A 25758-nucleotide genomic window follows, 5' to 3' on the forward strand; every position below is an offset into this window, starting at 1 on the left:
ATGGCTGATATAGTGGAGGGAATCAAAAAATGTCTTTTTTTCTACACATTTATTGCATTTTTTAATTCTATACAATATTCTATACAATCATAGCTGTAAAATAGAAAATACACGCTAATTATTAAGTTCTGCTATTTATGATTTTAGTAGCATCAGATCCATATAAATGGCTGATATAGTGGAGGGAATCAAAAAATGTCTTTTTTTCTACACATTTATTGCATTTTTATTCTATACAATCATAGCTGTAAAATAGAAAATACACGCTAATTATTAAGTTCTGCTATTTAGGATTTTAGTAGCATCAGATCCATATAAATGGCTGATATAGTGGAGGGAATCAAAAAATGTCTTTTTTCTACACATTTATTGCATTTTTATTCTATACAATCATAGCTGTAAAATAGAAAATACACGCTAATTATTAAGTTCTGCTATTTAGGATTTTAGTAGCATCAGATCCATATAAATGGCTGATATAGTGGAGGGAATCAAAAATGTCTTTTTTTCTACACATTTATTGCATTTTTATTCTATACAATCATAGCTGTAAAATAGAAAATACAAGCTAATTATTAAGTTCTGCTATTTATGATTTTAGTAGCATCAGATCCATATAAATGGCTGATATAGTGGAGGGAATCAAAAAATGTTCTTTTTTTTCTACACATTTATTGCATTTTTATTCTATACAATCATAGCTGTAAAATAGAAAATACACGCTAATTATTAAGTTCTGCTATTTAGGATTTTAGCATCAGATCCATATAAATGGCTGATATAGTGGAGGGAATCAAAAAATGTCTTTTTTTCTACACATTTATTGCATTTTTATTCTATACAATCATAGCTGTAAAATAGAAAATACACGCTAATTATTAAGTTCTGCTATTTATGATTTTAGTAGCATCAGATCCATATAAATGGCTGATATAGTGGAGGGAATCAAAAAATGTCTTTTTTTCTACACATTTATTGCATTTTTATTCTATACAATCATAGCTGTAAAATAGAAAATACACGCTAATTATTAAGTTCTGCTATTTATGATTTTAGTAGCATCAGATCCATATAAATGGCTGATATAGTGGAAAGAATCAAAAAATGTCTTCTTTCCTACACATTTATTGCATTTTTATTCTATACAATCATAGCTGTAAAATAGAAAATACACGCTAATTATTAAGTTCTGCTATTTAGGATTTTAGTAGCATCAGATCCATATAAATGGCTGATATAGTGGAGGGAATCAAAAAATGTCTTTTTTCCTACACATTTATTGCATTTTTATTCTATACAATCATAGCTGTAAAAATAGAAAATACAAGCTAATTATTAAGTTCTGCTATTTATGATTTTAGTAGCATCAGATCCATATAAATGGCTGATATAGTGGAGGGAATCAAAAAATGTCTTTTTTTCTACACATTTATTGCATTTTTATTCTATACAATCATAGCTGTAAAATAGAAAATACACGCTAATTATTAAGTTCTGCTATTTATGATTTTAGTAGCATCAGATCCATATAAATGGCTGATATAGTGGAGGGAATCAAAAAATGTCTTTTTTTTTTACTACACATTTATTGCATTTTTATTCTATACAATCATAGCTGTAAAATAGAAAATACACGCTAATTATTAAGTTCTGCTATTTATGATTTTAGTAGCATCAGATCCATATAAATGGCTGATATAGTGGAGGGAATCAAAAAATGTCTTTTTTTCTACACATTTATTGCATTTTTATTCTATACAATCATAGCTGTAAAATAGAAAATACACGCTAATTATTAAGTTCTGCTATTTATGATTTTAGTAGCATCAGATCCATATAAATGGCTGATATAGTGGAGGGAATCAAAAAATGTCTTTTTTCTACACATTTATTGCATTTTTATTCTATACAATCATAGCTGTAAAATAGAAAATACACGCTAATTATTAAGTTCTGCTATTTATGATTTTAGTAGCATCAGATCCATATAAATGGCTGATATAGTGGAGGGAATCAAAAAATGTCTTTTTTTCTACACATTTATTGCATTTCTATTCTATACAATCATAGCTGTAAAATAGAAAATACACGCTAATTATTAAGTTCTGCTATTTAGGATTTTAGTAGCATCAGATCCATATAAATGGCTGATATAGAGGAGGGAATCAAAAAATGTCTTTTTTCCTACACATTTATTGCATTTTTATTCTATACAATCATAGCTGTAAAATAGAAAATACAAGCTAATTATTAAGTTCTGCTATTTATGATTTTAGTAGCATCAGATCCATATAAATGGCTGATATAGTGGAGGGAATCAAAAAATGTCTTTTTTTCTACACATTTATTGCATTTTTATTCTATACAATCATAGCTGTAAAATAGAAAATACACGCTAATTATTAAGTTCTGCTATTTATGATTTTAGTAGCATCAGATCCATATAAATGGCTGATATAGTGGAGGGAATCAAAAAATGTTTTTTTCCTACACATTTATTGCATTTTTATTCTATACAATCATAGCTGTAAAATAGAAAATACACGCTAATTATTAAGTTCTGCTATTTATGATTTTAGTAGCATCAGATCCATATAAATGGCTGATATAGTGGAGGGAATCAAAAAATGTCTTTTTTCCTACACATTTATTGCATTTTTATTCTATACAATCATAGCTGTAAAATAGAAAATACAAGCTAATTATTAAGTTCTGCTATTTATGATTTTAGTAGCATCAGATACATATAAAATGGCTACATCTGTTAAATTTACAATTCTTTTGTTGATCAGTATAACTATTAAAATAAGCATATCAACCAAAAAAATCTAAATCGTCTGCAATATTTACTTCCGTTTTCGCTTACTCTTCTAATTGATTAAATAATCTAATAAATGCACATCTAATTGTTATCCGTTTAAGCTTTAAAGCTTCTATAATTTTTTTCTGAAACTGTTGTTCTTACGTCAAAGTATCTACAAATTTCTAACATATAATTTATCGTTAAAAATAATTCACTTGCCTTTCGAATCGTTGTTTCAAATCATAGGTCCTGTCGCGGACGCCATGCCGTACTCGGGTTTTTTTACTGTAATTGAAAACTACTCTCCTTGAAATAATTATAACATTTCTTTCTACGACAAGACAAGTTATTCTGTAAACATATTGAATTTAAATGACTGCATCAAGCTAAAAAAAAAAAAAAAAAAAAAAAAAAACTTTTATCGTCTGCAATTTTATTTTACTGTTTCACTATCGTTTCCACATCAAGGTCACTAACTTATAAAATTATATCAAAAGTATGCGAAATACGAGATATTTATTAAATTTGAAAGAAAAGTACAAAAGCAAGTCTTGAAAAGTGAATAATTTCATGAGTAATGTTACAAATTTTTTTGAACTAAAGATAACAGAGTAAACTGACTCTGCATTTTAATAGACTGTTCAGAATTTTAAAAGCAATAAAGGATAGAAAACGTACTTTATCATCCGTTGTATAATATAGTTTGAAAAACATTTTAAAATTAGAGAAAGAATTTCACAGAAATAAAATTAGAATCAACGAATGAATTTAAAACTATTTTTTTTTTAACTATTTAAGCGGATGGACAAACAGACAAACAAAATACACATACACAATTTACGTTCTCTGCGTAAAAAATAAAAAAAGACAAGTTGGAAGTTTTTTTTTTTTTTTAATTATAATTTTTTTGCATTCGAAGGAACAAAGGGAATCTATTATAATCGACTAAATAAAATATCTTTTAGACTGAAATAAATTTCTTGAAAATTACATCTATAAGTCCGGACGGGGACTGTATGCCAGTGACGTGAAAATCATATTTTAGTTAGGAAACAACATATTAACTTGCGATCTTACCGATCCCCCCCCCTTCTTCTTCTTCTTTCTCTCTCTCTCTCTCTTCAATTAAAATACGTAGTACCAATTTTTGTACTAAAATTATCCGTTAGTATTATAATCTGAATAAATTATCAAAATTAGAAAAAAAATCTTGCATTTTCAAATATTATTTCAGCATGCATATTTTCAATAACCTGAAATGAACCTGTTATTTCAGGTTATTTATTTCACTGTTTCACTTGTATTATATTTCCCTTTCACCTATTGAAAATATTTAATATATTCTATTTATACCCACCTCATTATAGATGCAATAAAAGGTAAATTTCTAAGACCTTGTGGAAATAGTCATAGAACTGGAATTATAGAGCAACTAATTTTTTTTTCCAGACTTTTAAGACAATGAAAAAAGAAATTTTTCCCTGATAAATGGAAATATTGATAAAGAATCAAAATTAAGAAATAAAAAAAACAATTTTAGTCAAAAATAGATTATTATATTTTTAAAACACATTTGTCTTTGTAAGCTAGTAAGACTATTGTCTTTGTAAGCTAGTAAGATTTGATACATATACATATCTTTTGGAACTTTGATAAAATACATATCTTCAAGGAGAAATTATTTAACCCTTTTAAGGGCCATTTTTTTCTAGTCATATTATGTTAAAATACTTTTAGGCTTGAAATTAGAATAAAAAAAGGGATTCCTTTAGCTTATTAGATAAATTTAATTAGATTAATTAATTAATTTGGTTAATTAAGTAACAAATCAAGACACATCATTTTGTGTGAGATAAAGAACTGAAGCATTTAAGTTTCTGTCTTTCTAAAAAAATTTACCAGAACTTATGCCAACCTATATAATTTCATACAAAGATTGATAAATTTGGTGGGAAGCATACTTCCCACGGCCCTAGAAAGGATTAAGCCAAAAATTCTATAGGATATTCTTTTGTGGAAGTATTGCAAATAATTAAAAGAATGTATTCAACAATTTAAAAACAATTCTCCTTTTCCCTATGAATGCACTTTAACTTATCATGTTTATCGACATTTGTAGACGGTTCTACCTGACTGACTCCACCCTGCCTTCAAGCCAAAAAAAACTGGAGCGAGTTTTCGACTCCAGTGAATTTCAACCCTTTCTATGAATGTAACCTTGAGCCGTGATCGTATAGTGGTTAGTACATTGCGTTGTGGCCGCAATAACCCAGGTTCGAATCCTGGTCACGGCAAGTGTATATTTTTTGCTCGATTTTTTTTTTTTTTTTTTTTTTTTCATGTTGAACAGCAAAGTGATAAATACAGCACAATATTAATATCCACCAGAACATTATTTTATTTCATTATATCCTTTTCAAAAACATTCAAGAGAAAAAAAATTGGAAATTAGATATTTGGTTAACTGTTTACAAACCAGAATTGCTTTTTTATTATCAAATTTTTATCTTTTTTATTTACGGTCCAAATTAAGTCCAACTACAATTGCAAATATACTAAGAAACGAAAAATAAATAAATAAGTAAATAAAATAATTTCTTTTAAACATGCTATAGAGAACTGATTCCCTGCAACTGGCCAACATATCATGTTACGCCTTGTTAAGAGAAAACTCGGGATGTCTTAAACATGTTTATTGCACGGTGTTTACAGAAGTGAGCCATGTACAAGAAAAAGTATGCAATATATACAAATGAAAGTGAATATACACAGCGCCACCTATTTTTTAGACATTGTAATTTGTAACACTACTATACTAATTTTTAATTTTTCGTATCCTCTCAAAAATTTGGAATTCAAAACAAAAGCAGTAAAAAAATAAGGCTAATGACGGATTTGGATTTTACAAAGCTCTAGTTTTATAAACTGGTCAATCTAGTTTAACCTTTCGATACATTTTTAATCTAATCAGCTCAATAATTTACTTTATAATATTTTTTTATTAACTCATGGAATTCTACTTATTTTTATTTATTTATTATGACTGATGTTATAATAAATAATATATACGTTGTACTCGTCTTTTATAAATATTGTAATAATTAAGTGAATGTAAACATAGGTACCTGACCAATTATACTCCATAAAAATAATTATCCTAAATTTTATAATTCATGGAATTTGGTAAATAATTTTTTAAAAAATATACAATTAGAAAATAAAAATTTTTAATTGCCTCCCCTACGATCCTTTCTAGTTTATTGGTCTTAGGTAGTTACCTACAATGAAGCGTTCATATAAATACTATAAATAAATTTGAATTTTAATCGCATTCATTTTGTATTTTCATTTTAAATGAATGATTAAGAATTTGCTTTCTTTTAATATTCATATGTGGTTAATTGTATTGTTTTCATCGCCAAACGATTTTATGATTTCTAAAGTGATCTTTAGATATTTTTAGTACATTAATAAAATCATACTTTTTAAAAACATCTTTATTATTATTTTACTTTTTAGCCTTTATAACATAGAAAAGCACCATTTATTTCTGATTCATACGTCGTTTTATCACAGTTTCAATATTTCGCTTAGTCAACATAAATATTCGTTATATGCCTTTTCCCCAATTTCTAAAATTTGCAGATTTTCTGCTTTTTGTTTTCTGTCATACCCCCCCCCCCATTCCTATTACAGTAGAAACTTTCATGATTTTGGAATTATTTATATTTGATGAATTAATAGAAGTTCAATTATGTGCTGCAAAATACAAGTGATTTTGAAAAAGAATGTTATGAAATAATTCTACTTTCCAAATGTGTAATGGATTCCGTTGAAAATTTGGAACACAATTTGTTTCTAAAATCACTCGTGAAAAACTATTTAATGAATATTCATTCAACTCATCACAAGTGCACTTAATACTCACGGATAATCAGCATGCCAAACGATTACGATCTTTATTATTATTATTATTATATTAAAAGTATGTGCATGTAAATAAATAGTATAAAATAAGAAATATATTATTGGTGCACAAGATATGCAATAATCAGGGGTGTTTGTGGGACCCCAAAAAATCCCCGGAAACTTTTACGGACTTACTACCGACATTTTGCAGTTTCGAGAAGGGGGGGGGAGAGAAATGAAAAATTACGATTATTAAGTATTGAATGACCTAATTATTAAAGTTCAATGAATTACTTTTTTTGCAAAATTAATAACCATTAATTTTGCAAAATTAAGACCTTTGAACCCAGGTCACGTGATCGCACATCTGGTCGAACGAAGTCTCTCCCTTTTTTTTCTGCCGCGCCTACTTGCCGAAAAGAATCCAGAAGAGAATGTCCGAGAACCGGGGGAATGAGTCATAACTCGCAATAAGGAAAGAACAAAAAAGAAGTTTTTTCCCCCCTTTTCACGCATTATCACTGCCTTTGGAGAAAGAAAGGAAAAATTTTCACCACACACACTGACCTTGCGCTTTCTGCTTTCAAAGCAAACAAAATTACCCAGATCAAAATAAATAATTCATTATTATTCCTACTTCCTTTTGAACGACGATCCCCGGAATTTCCGGGTATCAAAGTTCAAAATCCCCGGAATTCCGGGGTTTCCCCGGAGCACAAACACCCCTGAATAATGGTATATTTATCATTTTTATGATGCTTTATTTTAAATTGAATTATTGCTGTCAATACTATGCAGAATACACACCTTAAAAATTTTTTTATGAAATCTCTACTAATAATAAAGATAAAAGTATGTGTACATGTATGCATTGGCGCTCTGCAGACCAGGCCATCGAACCTACAAATACTCAATTTGGCATAGATGTGGACAAAAATGTGCCTTTAGAAAATTCTTTTTTTAAATTTTAACAAGAATCTTAAAAATTAAGCTGAATTTTGTCATTTTCTCACGGCAATTTCTGAAAATATTATTCACAAATATGATTTTAATACTGTTTTGGAATTTAAGAAAATGTCTTTTTAATGATATCGGTTCTATAAACATGCAAAATTTTTCTGAATTGTACCAATTTTTTTAAAAATATTTTTTGCCTAATTTCAAACAATAAATTGCATTGTTAAACCAAAACCCAAGCCCTTTTAATAGTTTCTGCAAATATTTGATCACATGGTTTTCTGCCATTAAAAATTAAGAAAATATTCTTTTTATTATCTATGCAGTTTATAAGAATAAAAATATTATAATGCTGAAAAATTTGGCAAATAGATAAATCACACATTTCTTTTCTTTTGATAGTGTTATGATGTCATGGGATTGGTCTGTATTAGAAAAGTTCCTTACACAATAAATAGAATGCATGCTTCAAAACTGAAATAGTACAGCATTAATGTCTGATCATTTGAAGTAAACATGGCCATGAAGTTATATCTTTTTGTTTTTTACACAATTGATGTTTGTTTGTACAGCCTGTTAAAAAATTATCTGGAACTTGCTCTTCATTCCAAAGCTAATTACCATACAATTAAATTATAAATGTCTATCACTATAAAAATAGGTTATCTATATATGCATGAAACATATCTTCATGTAAAAGATCACCTCCATATTTAGATTTACTCAGTCTCAGGTCCCCCCCCCCCAATAACAACATTCAATTCCAAATACATATCTGAATTCCGCAGATTAAAACTGCACAGACACATAAAATTTTGTAATTTTCAGTAAATGATTGATAAGTTAAAAATAATTGAGTGTTTCAATTCCTAATGTGAAATGAGATCCCGTTTTTTCAATATACCTTAAGTAATAATTCTTAATTTATATTAAACTCCAATAAGTAAGACTTTTCTATGAAGATTTGTAACAAAAAAAAAATCACACAACACATAAGAGAGCAGAGATATTTTATTGTACTTTTTTAACTTTGTGGTTTCGTAATTTACCAAGCAAATAAAATCTTTTAGCTGCTTTGAGATTTCTTAACCTATCACTTCTGCCTGAAGGAAAAGTAAATCCAAACAAATATGAACTACTTCTGCCAATACTGTTAATATGCCTGCACAACTTAATTATCACATAGCACAATTTTTTGGTAATAAACAATAATAAAACAAATGTAAATCTGAAAACAAAATATTATTACATGGGCATTGTGCAGTCGGAGCAATTTCCTACAAACAAAATCTGTTTATACGGGGAGAAAGTTATATATACACTTAAACTTTTTATATAAAAAGCAAATGATGATACTAAAAATAAATAGGAGTTTAGTAGGAAATGACTCCCAGCATATTATCAGTATTTTCAGAACTAATTCACTATTTTTTTTCTTTCAAAAGGACACTTTGGGAACTTTTATTTTTTTTCAAAGAAAAATTTAATAAATTGGTATATTGAAGTGGCAAACCTTTAAAAAAATAATTGAAATGATACAAAGAAACTGTATAAAACTAGCTACTATAGTTACATTTTTTTTTTTCTTAATTAAGAAGTTTAAAGCCACACACAAAGGTTGCATAGAATTGTTTTTGTACTGTTAATGAGCATTGCATCATAGTAAAGTAGAGAAAGTATTCTTTCATAAGGCTTAGCTGGAAGAAATACATCAGCTTAAACTATTTTATTCCCGGCAAAACTGATGCACCAAAAGTCTGTTTTACATCTCAACAACAATTTCACATGATGTTTTGAAAACACTGAAAATGCTATGTACCTAAATTTCGACATTGATTATTCTTAATATAAACATGATACACGGACCACATGTGACAAAACATACTTTGATCACATTTCTAAATGCAACAAGTAATAAGTTTCTTCAACAATATGAAACCACACAACATGTTTAATGTCTGGAAACAGTGATTACACATATTATATGCCTGCAACAATTTTTTTCATCAACATGAATAATAAATAACACACAATATATAAAATAATTGCTTCCATATAAACTTTGGTAAACAGACCAAAAATAGATGTAAATTGTTCCATGCTACCAAATTTATATTTTAAAAAAACTCTGACATCCAAAAACATTCATGGTTTTCAAATAATGATTTTGAATTTTACATACCTTATGAGCAAATTTAAAGCACACAACTATATTTTATAGATTGACATATACCATTTAACATGATTGTATTTGATTTTATTACTTCTCCATAAATGCTACATAGAAAAAGTTAAACAATTATGTGATATGAAAAAAGAAGATAAACATGTGACTTGAAAAGCAAGTTATGTATTCTATGAAGAACCATAAATAGTTTTAAAAAAGTAATAAATCATAAAAAAAATGAAAAAAGTAAGAAGGACAGCACACAATTTTCATTTTAAATTACAGATACAAACAATTGTGCTTCATTAGATATACAATTGTGCAAAAATTAAGATTTAATTTCTTATTACAACACAAGCTATTCCTCTAGGATTCATTAAATAAGAATTTTTTTTTTCTTTCTATTGTAAAACAAAAGGCAACCACTTCAATATACACCAATACATTTTAAGGCTAATGGTTCTGGCTTATTACTTGGAGGAAAAAATTTACTTTTGAAAATTAACAGGTCTATTCTAAGCATAACCGTACAGAGCTTGAATTATCATTTCCACTAATTTAATTACTATTGTAAATGAGGTCTAGATTGAGTCTGCGGTGATTGAGAGGGCTGTGCTTGGGCTTGATCTTTAAAATATTTCTCCACCTATAAATTAGAAAATAAAAATGATCAGAACTCTTTCAAAAATAAATATTTGTAATTGGAATAAATTAATAGTTCCCAAAGATTAAGCAGCAATCTGGGAAATCATAATTTTCTAATATAGGCATTTCAACTAAAATTAACTTTGGTTCCATTTGTTACTGTTTCTTTGTGAAAAGTTGTGTTTTTGGCAGATGTTGCCATGAAATCAAAATATCATTTTAAAATATAGATGCAAAATTTATTTAACCCATACATAAATTATTAAAAATTTTGGAATGGTCCTAAAATTTTACACAGGGTATCTTTGGAAAAATCAGGGATTTAATAAAAATACGTAGAACTGAAAAAGTGCAAAAACCATTGCTATATTAAGCAACTTTTTTATTTATGAATAATTAGTTTGAGTTAAAATTAATCAATCTATTTTTTCAAATCTAACACTAATTTAAGTATGTCTAAATCTTATTACAAAATATGTTTAAATTTCACTGTACTGTTTTATTGTAAGTTGGTCATAACAAATTTACTTGATATAAACAATTTAAAGAAATTACAGGAAAGGGAAAGAAATTTTTACTTCACTAAAATTTCCTTTACAAAATATTCTATATTGTAATACTTTTTAAGCCAAGTTTTAGAAATAATATACACATTAAATTTAAAATATATTTCAATTCAATTTAAAGTTGCTTTAAATTTTAAAGTTTCTTAGGCATAAGTCGGTCATAACTTATACTTCAGTCAATGACTTATGGCAACAATCCATTTAAAATAAAGTAACAGTTTTAAAGATAAAGAAAATAAAGTTTTGTAAACATTTATTGAAATTTTACATGCAAAATAATTATAATGAAGCATTTTAATTAGCAATTGTTTTTATGAAATTTAAAAAATTAGGAATTCTTTTTAAGCATAAGAAACCAAGAAAGCAAACTAATAGTATTTTTTCCATCTTATCACGACTAAATGAATGATTTTTAAAAATATCATAAAAGATAAAACTTTAATTACATATTCTAAAATGCAATCTGTGATCAAAGCAAAAGAGAATTAGTTACAAAATGAAATTTTTGACAAAAATTACAAGAAATGGTTTGTTTTCCAAATCTATAATCTAGAGGCTTCCATCTATATATATATTTATAAATTATCCCATTTCATCTATCTATAAATATAAATAAATGTAACTAATCTGTAAATCTAACATCTATAAATGTGGGATCAATTCATAAATAATAACTTATATTCAACATCTAAGTTATAATTGTTTATACTTTTACATAAAGTATTAAAATAAGCATTAAGATATTTTAAACAATTATAATCGCATAATTGATTGTTTAAAAAATTTTGCTTAAAGTTTTCATAACAGACATCAACACCTTTACAATTGTATGCCTAACTTTTGCATTGAATATCAAAAGTAATTTGTTTATTCAAGTATGTGAATAAGTCAAAGTAGCAATTAACTTCATAAGCAAACATCATGAAGATGTGCTTAAACGCAATAGATTTTTCATTAATTTTTATATCAATTGAAATAAAAACAATCCAATCATTTAATTAAAAGGTTAAATTCACAAGTGTTAGAAAAAGAAAAAATCTAAATTTATACTTAAAAATATGAATTAAAGAAGAGTTTTTGAAAAACATTAAATCAATTGAGTATTTCATAAGAAGTATCCTGGCTTTTTTTTTTTTTTTTTTTTTTTTAGTACTCAAATTATGCTATTTATTAAATTACAGCTCGCACAGATTTCACAATTTCGAAAAGATCATACTTCAAATTAAAGAAAATAGAAAGGATTCTTAAGAATATTTGCAAGCCATAAAAATTATCAAAATCAGAAACAGCCAATTAATATGCAGTCTTAATAGCTTTCTATTTGCCTTAATAACTTGAGACTAAACACAAGAAATAATATTTATATTCAAAAGGATTTATGGTACTGAGCAGCTATTATACATTTTATTTAATCACTGTTAAATGTCATCATCCTTTTTTTATTACATAGAATAAATACATATTGTATAATTCATAGATTTAGTAAGAAAAAATTCTTCAACATTCAAATTCTTTACTTTTATTTCTAATTATTATAGGGAAAAAAAAAAAAAAAAAAAAAAAAAAAAAACATTTAACATGACACAGGGAAGATTGAAGCAATTCAGTGCAAAATCAGAAACTATTCATAACAATTTTGATGCCAGAATTTTTGTCAAGAAATTATTTCATCTACGTGGATTTAACAATCATATTCTAAATTTCTATTTGTATCATAATACAGTATTCTTATCATTTCTAAAATCTTCTGTGCTTGAAGCACATCTGTCATTCAAAATATTATGCACAACTCTTGGCAGTATTATTGTAAACTTTCAGTGTTAAGTATTACATATCTGTGACAGTACCACAGAGCTGCCATACAAAATTTCATATTTGTTCATATTCGAATCGCATAAGTGATAATACACATAGTTACAAAAACACTTAACTGTATTAATTCATGCATATAGAAAAATGTCTTGTAATGTAATGATTTGAGAATGTCAGTGCATCTACTGATAAATGATTTAATATCTAGCAAGGTCAGTTCCTCTTAATGATTTGAATGCTGCATATAAGCTAATTTTTTGAGTATCTGTCCTGGATGGCACAAATATTTCATCGCTAAATTTAGAGGTATTCATTTAGTTTACTATTTATTTCAAAGTAATAAAGGGACATAATTTGATAGCAAGAAAATTTTATCTGACATAACTTCTATTTTGTTGCAAAGGTTGCATTTCACAGCTTAGGGAATATTATGGCCTAAATTTGCCATAAATTTTTACTAAATTTACTTTCACTTATAATACTTGGCCTGTAATTTTGCAACAAAATATGCACTTTATCTCATATAAAGTACATATACTCATCATACAGTACTCCACACATTTTACCACTATTTATAACATCTAACCAGAAAAATTGTTACTGGCTGAAATATAACAAGTTGGAAATATATGGAATTACTGAAAATTCCTGAATATTATAAAAGAGAGTCACTGTTATATAATCATAATATATTTAATATAATATACGAGTAATCAAATTTTCACTGCAGTTATATTTTATTTTCTATATTAAAAATCCACTACATGCTGACTTTAGGAAAATTTAGATTCAGATAACTATTTATAGGTTTATCATAATCAATTAACAGTGACACTTTCTCATTGCCTTTTTTCTTAAAAAATGAAGATTATGAGTGCAAAAGAATGGTATTTTCTAAGATAATTGTAAAATAAAGCAGGCAATTTCCATGTACCCAAAAAAATATGTGTATAATCCATAGCTAAATGTATTTAACTTTTTTAGTCAATCTCATTCCATAGAAATTGAAAAAGAACTAAAATGACACAAAAGAAAGAATTTTTAGATCTATATGAGATGTCAATTCTCCATAATTCTAATAACTTTACATGGTAAATGCAAAATTTAACATTAAATCTATTCACCACTTACAAAATATCACAAACCTTAATAAATAAGAAAAGATATTTTATTGTTGCTTATCTCCTACTCCAGATGAACAAAAGAAATCAAATAAAATATAACTGTTCATCATACAAAAAGTAACTGCATTGAAGAATTTGTATTATGTATGAGTTTTATTATATCAGTTTTCATAAAAATATTAAATGACAATATTATACAATAGCTTGTACAAGAGGAAATCGTAAATAATAAGATTTATTTCCTAAATTCAGAATTATTCCTATAGAATATATATCCCTGATAGCAGGAAGGGGTGGTGAGTGAGCGACTAGTTTTGCATTATTTTAAATAACATTATATGGTACTTTTCCATTAGCTGGGTGCAAATGTGGCAAATTGTGAACCAAATGCGAATTTGGTGCAAGAAATTTGGCTAAATTCTACATTATTTGGCGATTTTTCGCTTGCGCCCAGCTAACGGTTTGTGAACCAAAAGCGAATTTTGGCGGAATTCTACATTATTTGCCGATTTTTCACTTGCACCCGGCTAACAGAAAAGTACCCATTATATAAATGTAGTCCACATGCATTCTTATTTTGAAACCAGCAAAAAACCTTACAAAAGTTTTAATTAATATGTCTCGATATTCATCAAGTATTAGCATAAGAAAGGGCCTTTTTTTTTGCATCTATTTAAATAAAAGAATTTCAACGACTTGATACAGTAATTCATATTTATCCTCCCGTTTTCCATCATTTACTACTTTATTGGTCCCTTCTAAATATCCATATTATTACCAACTCAGTAGCTTCCCATAATTTACATTATCCTAAAGTTACATAATTTTTTTTCTAGTCCAATGAAAAGAGTAAGAAGTCAATATATATATATATATATTGCAATTATCAATTTATGAATAATGGCAGTTAGCAATAAAAGATAATTCACTGATTCTATACGTATATTCAAAATAATCCATTTAGTAGCAGTTCAGTATATGTTCAGTATCCAAAACTTTCATAGACGAAATAAAGTTCCCAAAATGGAAAAAGCTTTACACTACTATAAACATCTTGTTATATAATATATATATATCTCCCAATGATAATGCAAATTATGAAACCATTAAACAAGATCAAGAAAAATTATAAATCATATAAAAAATATGACAATTTACTAGACACAATAATCTTAAAACACAATGTATACTTTCTCATTGCATACTTGGTATATGAAAAAGTATAATGCGAGTCTAAAATAAAATTAAAAATTTCATTAATAGTACAAAAATCACAATTTCCATTGGAAAAAAAGAAAGAGTAATTATAAAATGTAAAATATTATGCTTGCTATAAAATTCCTAGCTGTCAGTTACTATACATACTGCTGCTGCTGTTAAATTAACATAAAATTTAATAATATTGTCTAGTCGTATAATAAAACAATTTATGAAGACTAAGGTAAAATTACTTACAATTCTTCTAACATGATTTACAGCATCACCATCTCCTTTACCAATTGGTTTACAGTTTTCTGGGCGATAAGGTGGTGTAATGGTAACTTGATTCATAACAACAATGTTTTTGCCTTGCCAGGTTACTTCTGATATTCTAAATTCAAACAAACAATCCTTCAATATGTTTGATAAACAACAAATTAAAATTTCAGATTTTACAGATTCTTTTTAAAAAATTATAAAAATATTTATTTGAAGCAATGTATAATTTGGGTGGGGGAAGAGAGAGAATATTTAAATATTTATACAGTTTCCTAAATAATAATTCATAAACATTAATGGTAAGTTAGGGAATCATAAGCAAAAAAAAAAAAAAAAGTTAGAAATGTAAAGAATCTTTATCAGTTAATTTAATGAAACAGTCATATTAATGAAAAGCAAATTTAGAAGAACACAATAACCCATGTGCATAGCAAACATAAGTTATATACAGCATGACCAATACAATACAAGCAAATATAATGTAGTGTCCACACTAAACTTTCAAAATATTTAAAGTATGTGTTCAAAAGATTGATATTCAATGTTACAGACACTTACATGGTATTACAATACATTATTACAATTTACAATCCATTAAAATGGTGTTGTACATTTAATCTATGTCATGTTTTGTTTTCTAACATTATTTTAATTTTATACAGTTCAATAAAAAAGGACAATCTGTTGCATTTCTAATCTCAAATTCTAATAACAAACTTACTTTTTGCCATATTTTTGAACAATTGTTAATCCTTTCCAATAGGAATTAATAATTAAAAATTGTACATGAAATAAAAATTTAATTTTTTATTTATGAAACCTTATAAAATTTTAATTAACAATATGTAAGAATTCTAAAATAAACTTATTGATATGGATATAATTGTAATCTGTAAGCACAAATTCAGCACTTTTTCAATAATCTCTAATGACTTCAGATTATTGCCTAATTTTTGCATTTATGCTAGGCACTCCCATAATTTTTTTTATTATTATTATTTATTTCAAGCACATTATCTATGTCTTTCCAAATCCATTCTTCTGATGATGTGTCTACGACTCCAGAGCATTTACTAAAATCACTTATTAGTTGTTCAACATATTTACAGTTTCTTGATAACATTTCATTATGATAGTTTAATTATCAGTATCAGATAATTGTATGCTTATTTCTTCTGATTTTTGAATTCCTTCAATCATCTCTATCTTCATAGTGTGCACTATTTTTATTCATTACTGCCTTTATTTCACAGCATGCTTTTTTTTAGGAAGATAGATGTTCACACTAAATGTTTATAAGAATGAAATCCATTGGCTAACAAAAATCTAACCTTTACTTGTACCAAGACAATCTGATGGTAAACAATATGATAGTAAATCTATGATATCAGCTTAAGTAATAAAAATGCTGCTGGATTCAGTACACAAGAAATTTTAAATGGAATTCATTATCATATTCAGTAGTAACTTTAGTATGTTTAGTTCAGTTATATTAACGTCCCGTTGTAAAGCAACACTAGGGCCATTTTGGGAAGTAACTTTAGTATGACGAGTATAGTTCGTCATTGAGCTATATGGCATGAAAAACCAATGACGAGCTATACTCGTTATTTTACTGGAAGGGGTTAAAGTTTGTGAATGACCTTATAAAGAACACATATAAGTGTTTAAGCTATTTAAAGATCCTATACAACTGATTCAACCACTTCCTTTTCCCAAACCAAAATTGCAAATAATGTAATAAAATCACTAACTGTTGAATTTTTAAAAAAAAATTATTATTCCTAAACAATTTTAATAAAGTAAATAAATTTTTGAAAACTACATATAAAAGATATCAGATGGCCAAGACAGATACCATGCAGGTTTTAAAAAAAAAGATGATTTTAAAAAATAATGAATTGTACCAAATATAGAAGTGCCATAAATATGATTAACTAAACAAAAATAAACAAATTTATACAAAAGTGCTCAAGATATTTAAAATATTGCAGAATATATAATAAAATTTATTTCCTATATGATAAAACTCGACTATAAACACTGAAATCTGCAGAAAAAATATAAGTAAATAATTAAAAATAAGTAAAAACTTACGTTTTAGTGATTGCCAAATACAGTTTTACACCTTCATTACTGACACCTGATGTCAAAGCATTCACTAAACGTTGTCTTTCTTTTACATGTTGCTTGGCTCGTCCAGACAACTATAGGAAAGTTAATATAAAAATTAGTAACAGACAAATACGAAAATAAAGCACAAGCTTCCTGAAAAAGTAAGTAGTACCTTTATCAACTTATCCGTCAAACAACCATATTACAGAATTTTAAATAAATATTATAAGATATTTACATGGAATATGAAAAATGTAGAAATGCTACAGAAAACTGCTAACAAATTTTACAATTTGAAAAATGACTGCTTAAATGCAGATAACATACAGAATTTGGAGTGAGTTCTCAATCCACTTCTGAAATTTTTTATAATCAACACAAAATGTGAATGTCTTATCTACTACAATGGCAATTTTTAAATTTCTCCTCTAAAATAAGAACATATACTCAATTCATAAGTAAAAGTAAGTAAAGATGCCCCAAAACATTCCAGATATCCCAGAGTGGAAATGACACACACAAATGTAACAGTCAAACTAGCAAAACTTAAAAGCAAAATGTAGTTTAGATATAGTTGTGTCTACCAATGCTATGGCCTGCAATCCCAAATTATAAAGTTTCTATTATACATAGAAAGTCTAAAATCAAGAGTATAATAAAACCTTCATTCTTATTGTATATTATGAAAATATGATGAGCATGTATAATGAACAATCTTCATAATCTATTAAGAGTGTATCAAATTATTTTTCCCTTTTTAATAATACATTTATACTAATATAAAATGTTAGAAAACAAAATATATTTCAACATGAATAACAATTTCTTGTCATCTTTTTTGACAAATGAATAAATCTCTTAGTATTACCATTCAATAAGTTTAGACACTCTTTTACCAAATTATCCACATTTGAAAACATTGACAATAAAAAAGATGCATTTGTTCAAAAATGTAACAGTATGATTGAGATAAATTTAAATTATTCGGTGGATGTGGCAATAGCTTAATTCCTACAAGTCCCTCTAATTTATGTAGGGTCATTAGAGGTATGTTAAGGATTTTGGTAGAAGATAACTCTTTCAATTGAACAAATCTAAATTTTCTTACAGTTTATGAAATATCTAGTGCACCTAGAATTCAAGCTTTTACGCATTAATTAGCTGCACCCGACTTGTTAACTATGGCTCAATCTAAGTAAATGGAAATGAAAAGAGTATATGTTTCTAATATGTTTAATTTCATAATGTTTTGGGGTATGCAATATTTGTTTTTTTGTTGTTGTTGTTGCCCATTGTCTATGTATATACAGAAATTGTTTGGTTTGAACATGCAACATATAGTGCAGTTAAGAAGGCAACAACCATTTCATATAAACCACACAGTTCTTAAGAGTGGCCCCGAGCTTCGTTGAAGATGATTCCAAACTTCAACTGTTGGATCTATTTCTATTAGAATCATAGGGATGTGAGGAATGAAAACATGCTTCTACAATGTTACTCAATTTTTATTTTATTTTTTACGGTAAGGTGTGCGATATTGTAAACCTTTGATTGATTAATATTTTGAAACATAACTGGCATGCCGATTTTCATTTGCAGTATCTGTGGTTTCATTCCTGGCAGATTGAATGAATCTAAAAATTCAGCTGGATAATTAATCACTTCACCTGTTTCCAAAAATAGTGTCAATAGATTTGTGTCTGCCTTGAATTTAATTTTAGACCAATTAACATTGTTAAGTTTGTAGATGTCTTTGTCATTGGCCACAAGAGAAGCTTATTCACTTCAGTCAATCTCGATTCTCATAATTGGTTTTAATGTTGTTCAATACCTTTTTAATCAATTCTTCTTTTGACGTCACTAGGTTGCAAAAGTTACGAGATACAGAAATTCTGAAATCAGATAACTTCCAACCAATTGATATCAAAATTTGATACACAGCTACAACTGTAATTACAAAATCACCAAATTTCATATATTTAAGTTGTGTTTTTGAGTTACCTTATGTACATGCTTGTGATAGGAAAGACCCACAAAAAGTCAATTCCTGGATGGATTTGGTTACAAACTTGATAGATAACTACACTTTATCCGTAACCAAATTTTAATCCGTATGCCAAATTTTATCAATCTTCATTTGTAATTAGTGTGTTAACTTATAATCAAGCTGTTCGACAGGCAGCATTCCTCTGAATAAATTAACACAAAATCCGATAGAAATTAACAAATTTGTTAAAAAGACTATATACCAAATTAGATCCATCTAGCTTAAAGCATTCCAGTCTTTGTGTTCACAGATAGATAATGTTGAAAAATGTTTTTTTAACAAGTAGGCTCCGAAACAAAAATTCAAATTCTTGAGTTTAAATTTTTCTATGATTACATTACTTTCTCTATGCATATAAAAAAGTAAAAAAAAATACAAAAAAAAAGGTAGCAAATTTGAAAAAAAAAATGAATTTAAAATGTAATTCAAAGAAAATCTTATATACATACTTTCTCTATATTTAGTGGTAAAAGAGACTGTGTGCCATTAACAGGAGTAGTAACTTCTTTTTTGATGACAACATCTTCAACAAAATCCAAGTTGATCATACGCATATCATGAAGATTCGCTTTTCCAGATTTGCTCATACATTCTAACGCTAGTTAAGGAAATACTCAAAGAATAATATTTTTTATTGACAGCATATTTTAAAATTCTTATTCATTAATGAATTAATGTTTTTAAAATAAAGCAAAAATTTGAGCAGTGAAAATCAGCAACATTCCATAACTGCAGAAAATGGCACTTATCAATACAAAAATACAATATATTTAAGAATCATATTACGAAAAAGTAAAAAATTTAATACACAAAAATGTTTTTCCCCTCCTATATATTTTCATCATAATAATGACAGCAGATAAACATTAATGTATTCGATTATCACTATTTATTATTAATTTTTATATATGTATTATTCTTGTAGTCTATCATTTTAAAATTAAAATAATGTATTTCATTATCTAATTATGTACTCTAAAAAATAGAAGGAGCATATTTATTAAAATATTTTTAACATATATTGAATCATATTTCGCTTAACTGGAAATATACCAATCAGTAAATCTATTTGTTGACAAACATATAAATAAATAACTTAATAAGAACGTAGTCTTAATCTCCTAAAAATAGAGAAAAAAAATAATCAAGCACTCAAAATACATGATAATTATATGTTTTAAATCCACAATAAGAACAAACCTTTAACTGGGAGCAAAATGTGTATAATATCAAACCAAATTATAAAATACAATAAAAATACAAATAATTTCTAGTCAAATTACCAGATTTATTTGATAAATTTCAATTATTTCTTAGTTAATTAACAGAGAATGCTGAATCTTAAATGGAAATCAATTATGTCAAGTGATAATGATATAACATGAGAAGCAATGATCAATTATCAATGTTTGATAAGTACAATACATTCTTCGTGCTACAATGCTTTTTTCCTTTTTACCCAAATAATCTGCTTAATAATTTTAAATGATACAAGCAATGTACACAACGTTTAATATAGTTCTTTTGAATAACTCAAAAAAGAAATCTTGTGTTCAATATACGAGCAAAAGGTATAAATAAACTCATAACTAGCAATTTTCATTTCTTTTTAAAAGAAGCTTTTGAATATCTATTTCAGATTACATATCAGATACATAATTTCCACTGCAAAACTTGTAATCAACCACCTATTTCAATGAATTAAGACAGCATGCCAAGTAGTGGCTAAAGACATTTCCTCAGACTGCTTTTCTCTCATTTTAATAAAATTCAGATAATGCAGAAATCTTATGCTGCAATAAAATATATTTTGTTAACAAATTTGCAACATAATGTAATAAAATAGCAAACATTTTTAAAATTTCCACATAATCAAAAAAGTAAAATATTCCACCAATAACCCATCTATTAATGATAATTAGTGTTAAAACTCAACCAGGATGAAAGCAGAGAAATACTAAAAAAAATTTGTTTTTCATAATTAATATAATTTCATCTAAGTTTCAAGAAATAAATAAGTCAAGTTGATAATGTCTTAATTTCACAAACAAAACTGATAATATCAGCAATTGCTTACTTGACTTTAAGTCATTCTCACAACTGAGCTTTCCATCCCAAACATATAATGTTAATACATTGGAATCAATTGCTTGAAAAATTACTGAGAATTAATTATAAAACACTAACGTTAGGTATAAATCACATGGCATCAAAAACAAACCACCCTACACGTAATCACCCTTCTCTAAATTGTTTGATCATGAAAGTTCTATATCATTTAAAACATCGCAAATACATCAAAGACTTTTCATGCTAATAAATAACATGGAAACAAAAATTTATAGTTAAGAGAGCATGCAAAACGTATTAACCAAATAGTTCAGATCTATTTAGAGTATTTTCACCCCTATAAGATTATATATTTCAAAAGATCTTATTTAATAAATATTTAATTTTATACTCATAATTTCAATAAAATAACTGAAAATCTGCAACAACATTTTATAAATAAAAGCACTATTTTTACAAGGTAGGTCGTTTAACTAAGTCAGAAGTTAATTTTGAACATTTCCTCGATATCAATAAAGAATGTAGTAATAGAAAAGTTTAATAATTTAAATATTAATGAATTTTTTTTAAATAAAAAGGTGAAACATATAAAATAATAAATGTTGCATGCAATAAAAAAGAATTAGAGCAACACAAAAGGCACAGAGTATACAAGAAATGGAAATACATTTACATTGTGCAAAAATTACAGAGACAAAGGATACTTATAAATAATATTTTTGTTTGGTAGTCGAAAGCAATCACTTCTCCTTCGAATTCGTCACCGAAGCATGTTTTGCAACTAACTATAGTACCAACACTAAATAAATTGAATTCTTCTGAATCATCGGCCATAGTACTCTTCATTTTGTTACAGGACCGCGGCAATGTCAACAAACAATAATCAGATTCGCTCTGCTCAACAAAAAAAATCTTTATCAGATAAAATTAATCAGGAATCTGATAAAAATGTCCAACTAAAATTTATCAAATGGCAATGAGATTCTCTAGTTCACGATTTTATGTCGTTGAAAAAAAAATGTATTTTTTTAGTGCGAGTCTAGTATTTTTTTGTCATTGCCAACACATTTCAACTTAAATTCAGGATGTCAAAATTTTTATATGGCTGAACGAGCAGATTCATAGTTAATAGTTTTTATGTTACAGATTAATAGTTTTTTATGTTACAGATTAATAGTTTTTTATGTTACAGATTAATAGTTTTAAAATGAACAAGCATGATTTTTTCATTTTATCAGATAGGGATAAATTTTCAGTTCATTAGAGATTGATTTGATAAAAGACAGATGCAAATAATTCTATCATAATCACATTCTTAAATATTTATTTCCTTTAGTTATGGAATTCGAAAGATTGACAAGGAGGAATTACAGTTTTTGTAGAAATACAAAAATATAATAATAATAATAAGGAATTACCAGTATAATGGAAAAACATTTTTGTTGTGTACAGTAATAAAAATATTGGTTGAATTGACAATCGTTGGTTTATTGTATACTCTAAAAGCGTTAATTGGATTGCCCTTTTTCTTTTATTTTTTAATTATATATAAGGCTTATAGTCATATATTGTTTTCTTAGCATTGTATTATGTCCTAATCCCTAAGTATCATATAAAGTTATAAAATTTGGGGGACAATACTCTTCAATGTTGAAACAATGTAAATTATAATTATTTTGCTACACATCATTACGGGATAATGTAGATTCTACAGTATTAAATAAATAAAAAGTTATACTTCAAAAGGGATCCAAAATACATTTTAATAATCTACTTATATATGGGACACTTATGTTGTACTACTTATATTATATATGGCACAGATTGGTAACCATTTAGTACATCTTTTAAATATTTTAAACTTAAATCTGTTTTATTTTTACACTCTACTTAGTTTGAGATTCGAACACGGGACTTCCGCGCTTGCTAACGGCATCTTATCCACTGGACCATTGAAGACGTACAAGGTAGGGTGAACATGGTGATTACGTGTTTGGCTCGGTAGAAATTTCGTGCACTTGTACCTCTAATGATTTCACTTTTAATAAAAATCTGCTATTAAAATAAATTTTGGAAGTTAATTGTAAAAGCTATAAGGGGCGAAATATATGGAACAATAAAGAATGATTACATTACTCCAAAACTTTTAACCTTATTTTTGGCTTTGATTTAATTTAGGAAAATTAAAATTTCAGTATTAGATAAAATAAAATTCTGAGTGATAAAAAGATCGAAATTCTCGATAATTTGTTTAAAAATAATTTTTGGGTGTTCAATTTATACCAAAAGGAAGTTAAAGAGTTTTTGAAAAGCAATTTTTTTTATAATGATGCTAATGATGATTTTTTATATAAATTTCTACTTAATTTTTTAGCTAATTTATTTAACATTTCTTCTGCTTATAAATTAATTTTTTTATTTGTTTTTCTTTCATTTTCTATCTTTGATTTTTTTCTGTCAATAAATGAAAAATGATCTAGACATTTCATTAAAAATCGAACTTTTTTAAAATCTGTACAAAAGATCAAAATCGTTATTTCGAAAAAAAAATCCACATTGTCTGATCAACGCAGATAAAATACATAAAAGTGAATAATAAACTGTTGTATCTTATTGTAAAATACATAATATACTTAGATTGATCTGGTAGGTTTAAAAGATTAAAAATCGATTTAATTTATAAAGGGGTTTAAATATAAAAACCCCTTATACATTAAATAATTAATTTATAGGATTTTTACTTTCCCTTGATATGAAGAATAAGTTTGAAAAGTATATATATGTAGTTCAAATGGATTTGTCATCTGAGAGAATTTTAAAATAATAACTATTTTTCCACTTTTCTCTTATGTCCTTGCGTCCCAAATAGTACACTATATTACATAAAATTGCAACTGTTGGAAAAATATTGTACAATAGGTCTTGTACAGTATTGTTATTTATTGTACAATATTGTTTTACAATATTGTACAGTAAATGATTGCAAAACAATATTGTAGAATAGAGATAGAACAATATTATTAAACAAAATCTATAGTAAAATGCAAGATTTTTGCAGAATTAGGATTCGATAACCTAGAACATATTTTCTTGGTATTCAACAAATTCGTTCTTAATACGATAAATATATATATATATATATAATTAATTTAATTCCGAATTAAAGTATAAAAATAAATAATTTTTTTAGCGAATATCTTTATTTTTTACTAAAGTCGGCTGTATTTCGGAACTCTGAAATATGAACCTTTGTCCTTTTAGCTTCATAATAATCTTAGTAATTGAAACAGCAAAGCCTGGAATTGAGAATGTCAATTATTGTTGTTTGCCTCAATAGCAATGCAATGCATTTCTACATCCAATTAAAGCTATGTGAAAAATATTTTAAAGGCAAATAATTTTTATATCCCTCTGCATTTAATTTTTGCATTTCACTTTTTTTTATTTATTTTATTTTTCTTTAATTTCTATTATTACCTTACTTTCAATAAAAAAAAAAGTTGAGCTAAGACATTTTATTAAAAACTGGAAGTTTATTAAATAAATTTATAGAATCAAAATTAAGATATCCAAGAAATATACTCGGGGTATCTGATCACTTCAGGTAAAATATAGTTAAAAAAAAGAATAACACATTGTTATGTTGCATTATTAAGTGAAAATTTACGGTAATGGCATCACAACATGAATCACCATAAAAAGTTTTCAAGAGTGATTTGGATTCATCACTTTGTCATGGAAGTTCAAACTTTTAGTTTGTCATACAGAAGTTTTTCTTTTTTAAATACTAAAACTGTACTTTTTTTACTTCTTTTCTATGATGAGTAAAATTCAAATAGAATAATTTTCGAAAATTGCTTGAGAAAAAAATTAAAATTTTATCACTTTAACAAAAATAGAGATGAGTATCAATTTCATACATTTTTGTCAAATGAAAGCAAAATCATCATTTCAACAAATAAGAGGAAAGACTGATTATATCAAATGATGGTGTTGGGACTTTTCCATTTCAAAAATATCTATTTCAATTTTTTTTATTATTATTATTTCCCTGATTTGAATCA

General features: G+C 26.6%; 1 protein-coding gene and 1 non-coding gene across 2 annotated transcripts; one reads left to right on the forward strand and one right to left on the reverse strand.

Moving 5' to 3' along the window:
• Window positions 1-5025: 5025 nt before the first annotated feature.
• On the forward strand, window positions 5026-5097 carry Trnah-gug (transfer RNA histidin (anticodon GUG)). The gene has a single exon. It is a non-coding gene; the product is annotated as a tRNA-His (tRNA).
• Window positions 5098-8662: 3565 nt separating this feature from the next.
• LOC129969397 (protein LSM12 homolog A-like) lies at window positions 8663-22567 on the reverse strand. Its single transcript, XM_056083960.1, has 5 exons — window positions 22399-22567; window positions 20074-20216; window positions 17560-17669; window positions 15439-15574; window positions 8663-10482 (listed from the first exon to the last, which is right to left on the reverse strand). Exons 1-5 carry the CDS (start codon window positions 22538-22540, stop codon window positions 10402-10404), a joined length of 612 nt encoding a protein of 203 aa, XP_055939935.1. The 5' UTR covers window positions 22541-22567; the 3' UTR covers window positions 8663-10401.
• Between the last annotated feature and the right edge of the window lie 3191 nt (window positions 22568-25758).

This window comes from Argiope bruennichi, chromosome 5 (genome assembly GCF_947563725.1).
Source record: "Argiope bruennichi chromosome 5, qqArgBrue1.1, whole genome shotgun sequence".
Classification (NCBI taxonomy): Eukaryota; Metazoa; Arthropoda; class Arachnida; order Araneae; family Araneidae; genus Argiope; species Argiope bruennichi.

Excerpts from the sequence above, each read along its gene's own strand:
- LOC129969397 (XM_056083960.1), bottom strand. The coding sequence starts at position 22,540 with ATGAAGAGTACTATGGCCGATGATTCAGAAGAATTCAATTTATTTAGT. Across the intron at positions 20,217-22,398 it reads AACAAAAATATTATTTATAA|AATGTATGAGCAAATCTGGA; the intron begins GTATCCTTTGTC and ends AACTAGCGTTAG. Across the intron at positions 10,483-15,438 it reads TAAATCATGTTAGAAGAATT|GTGGAGAAATATTTTAAAGA; the intron begins GTAAGTAATTTT and ends TCTAATTTATAG.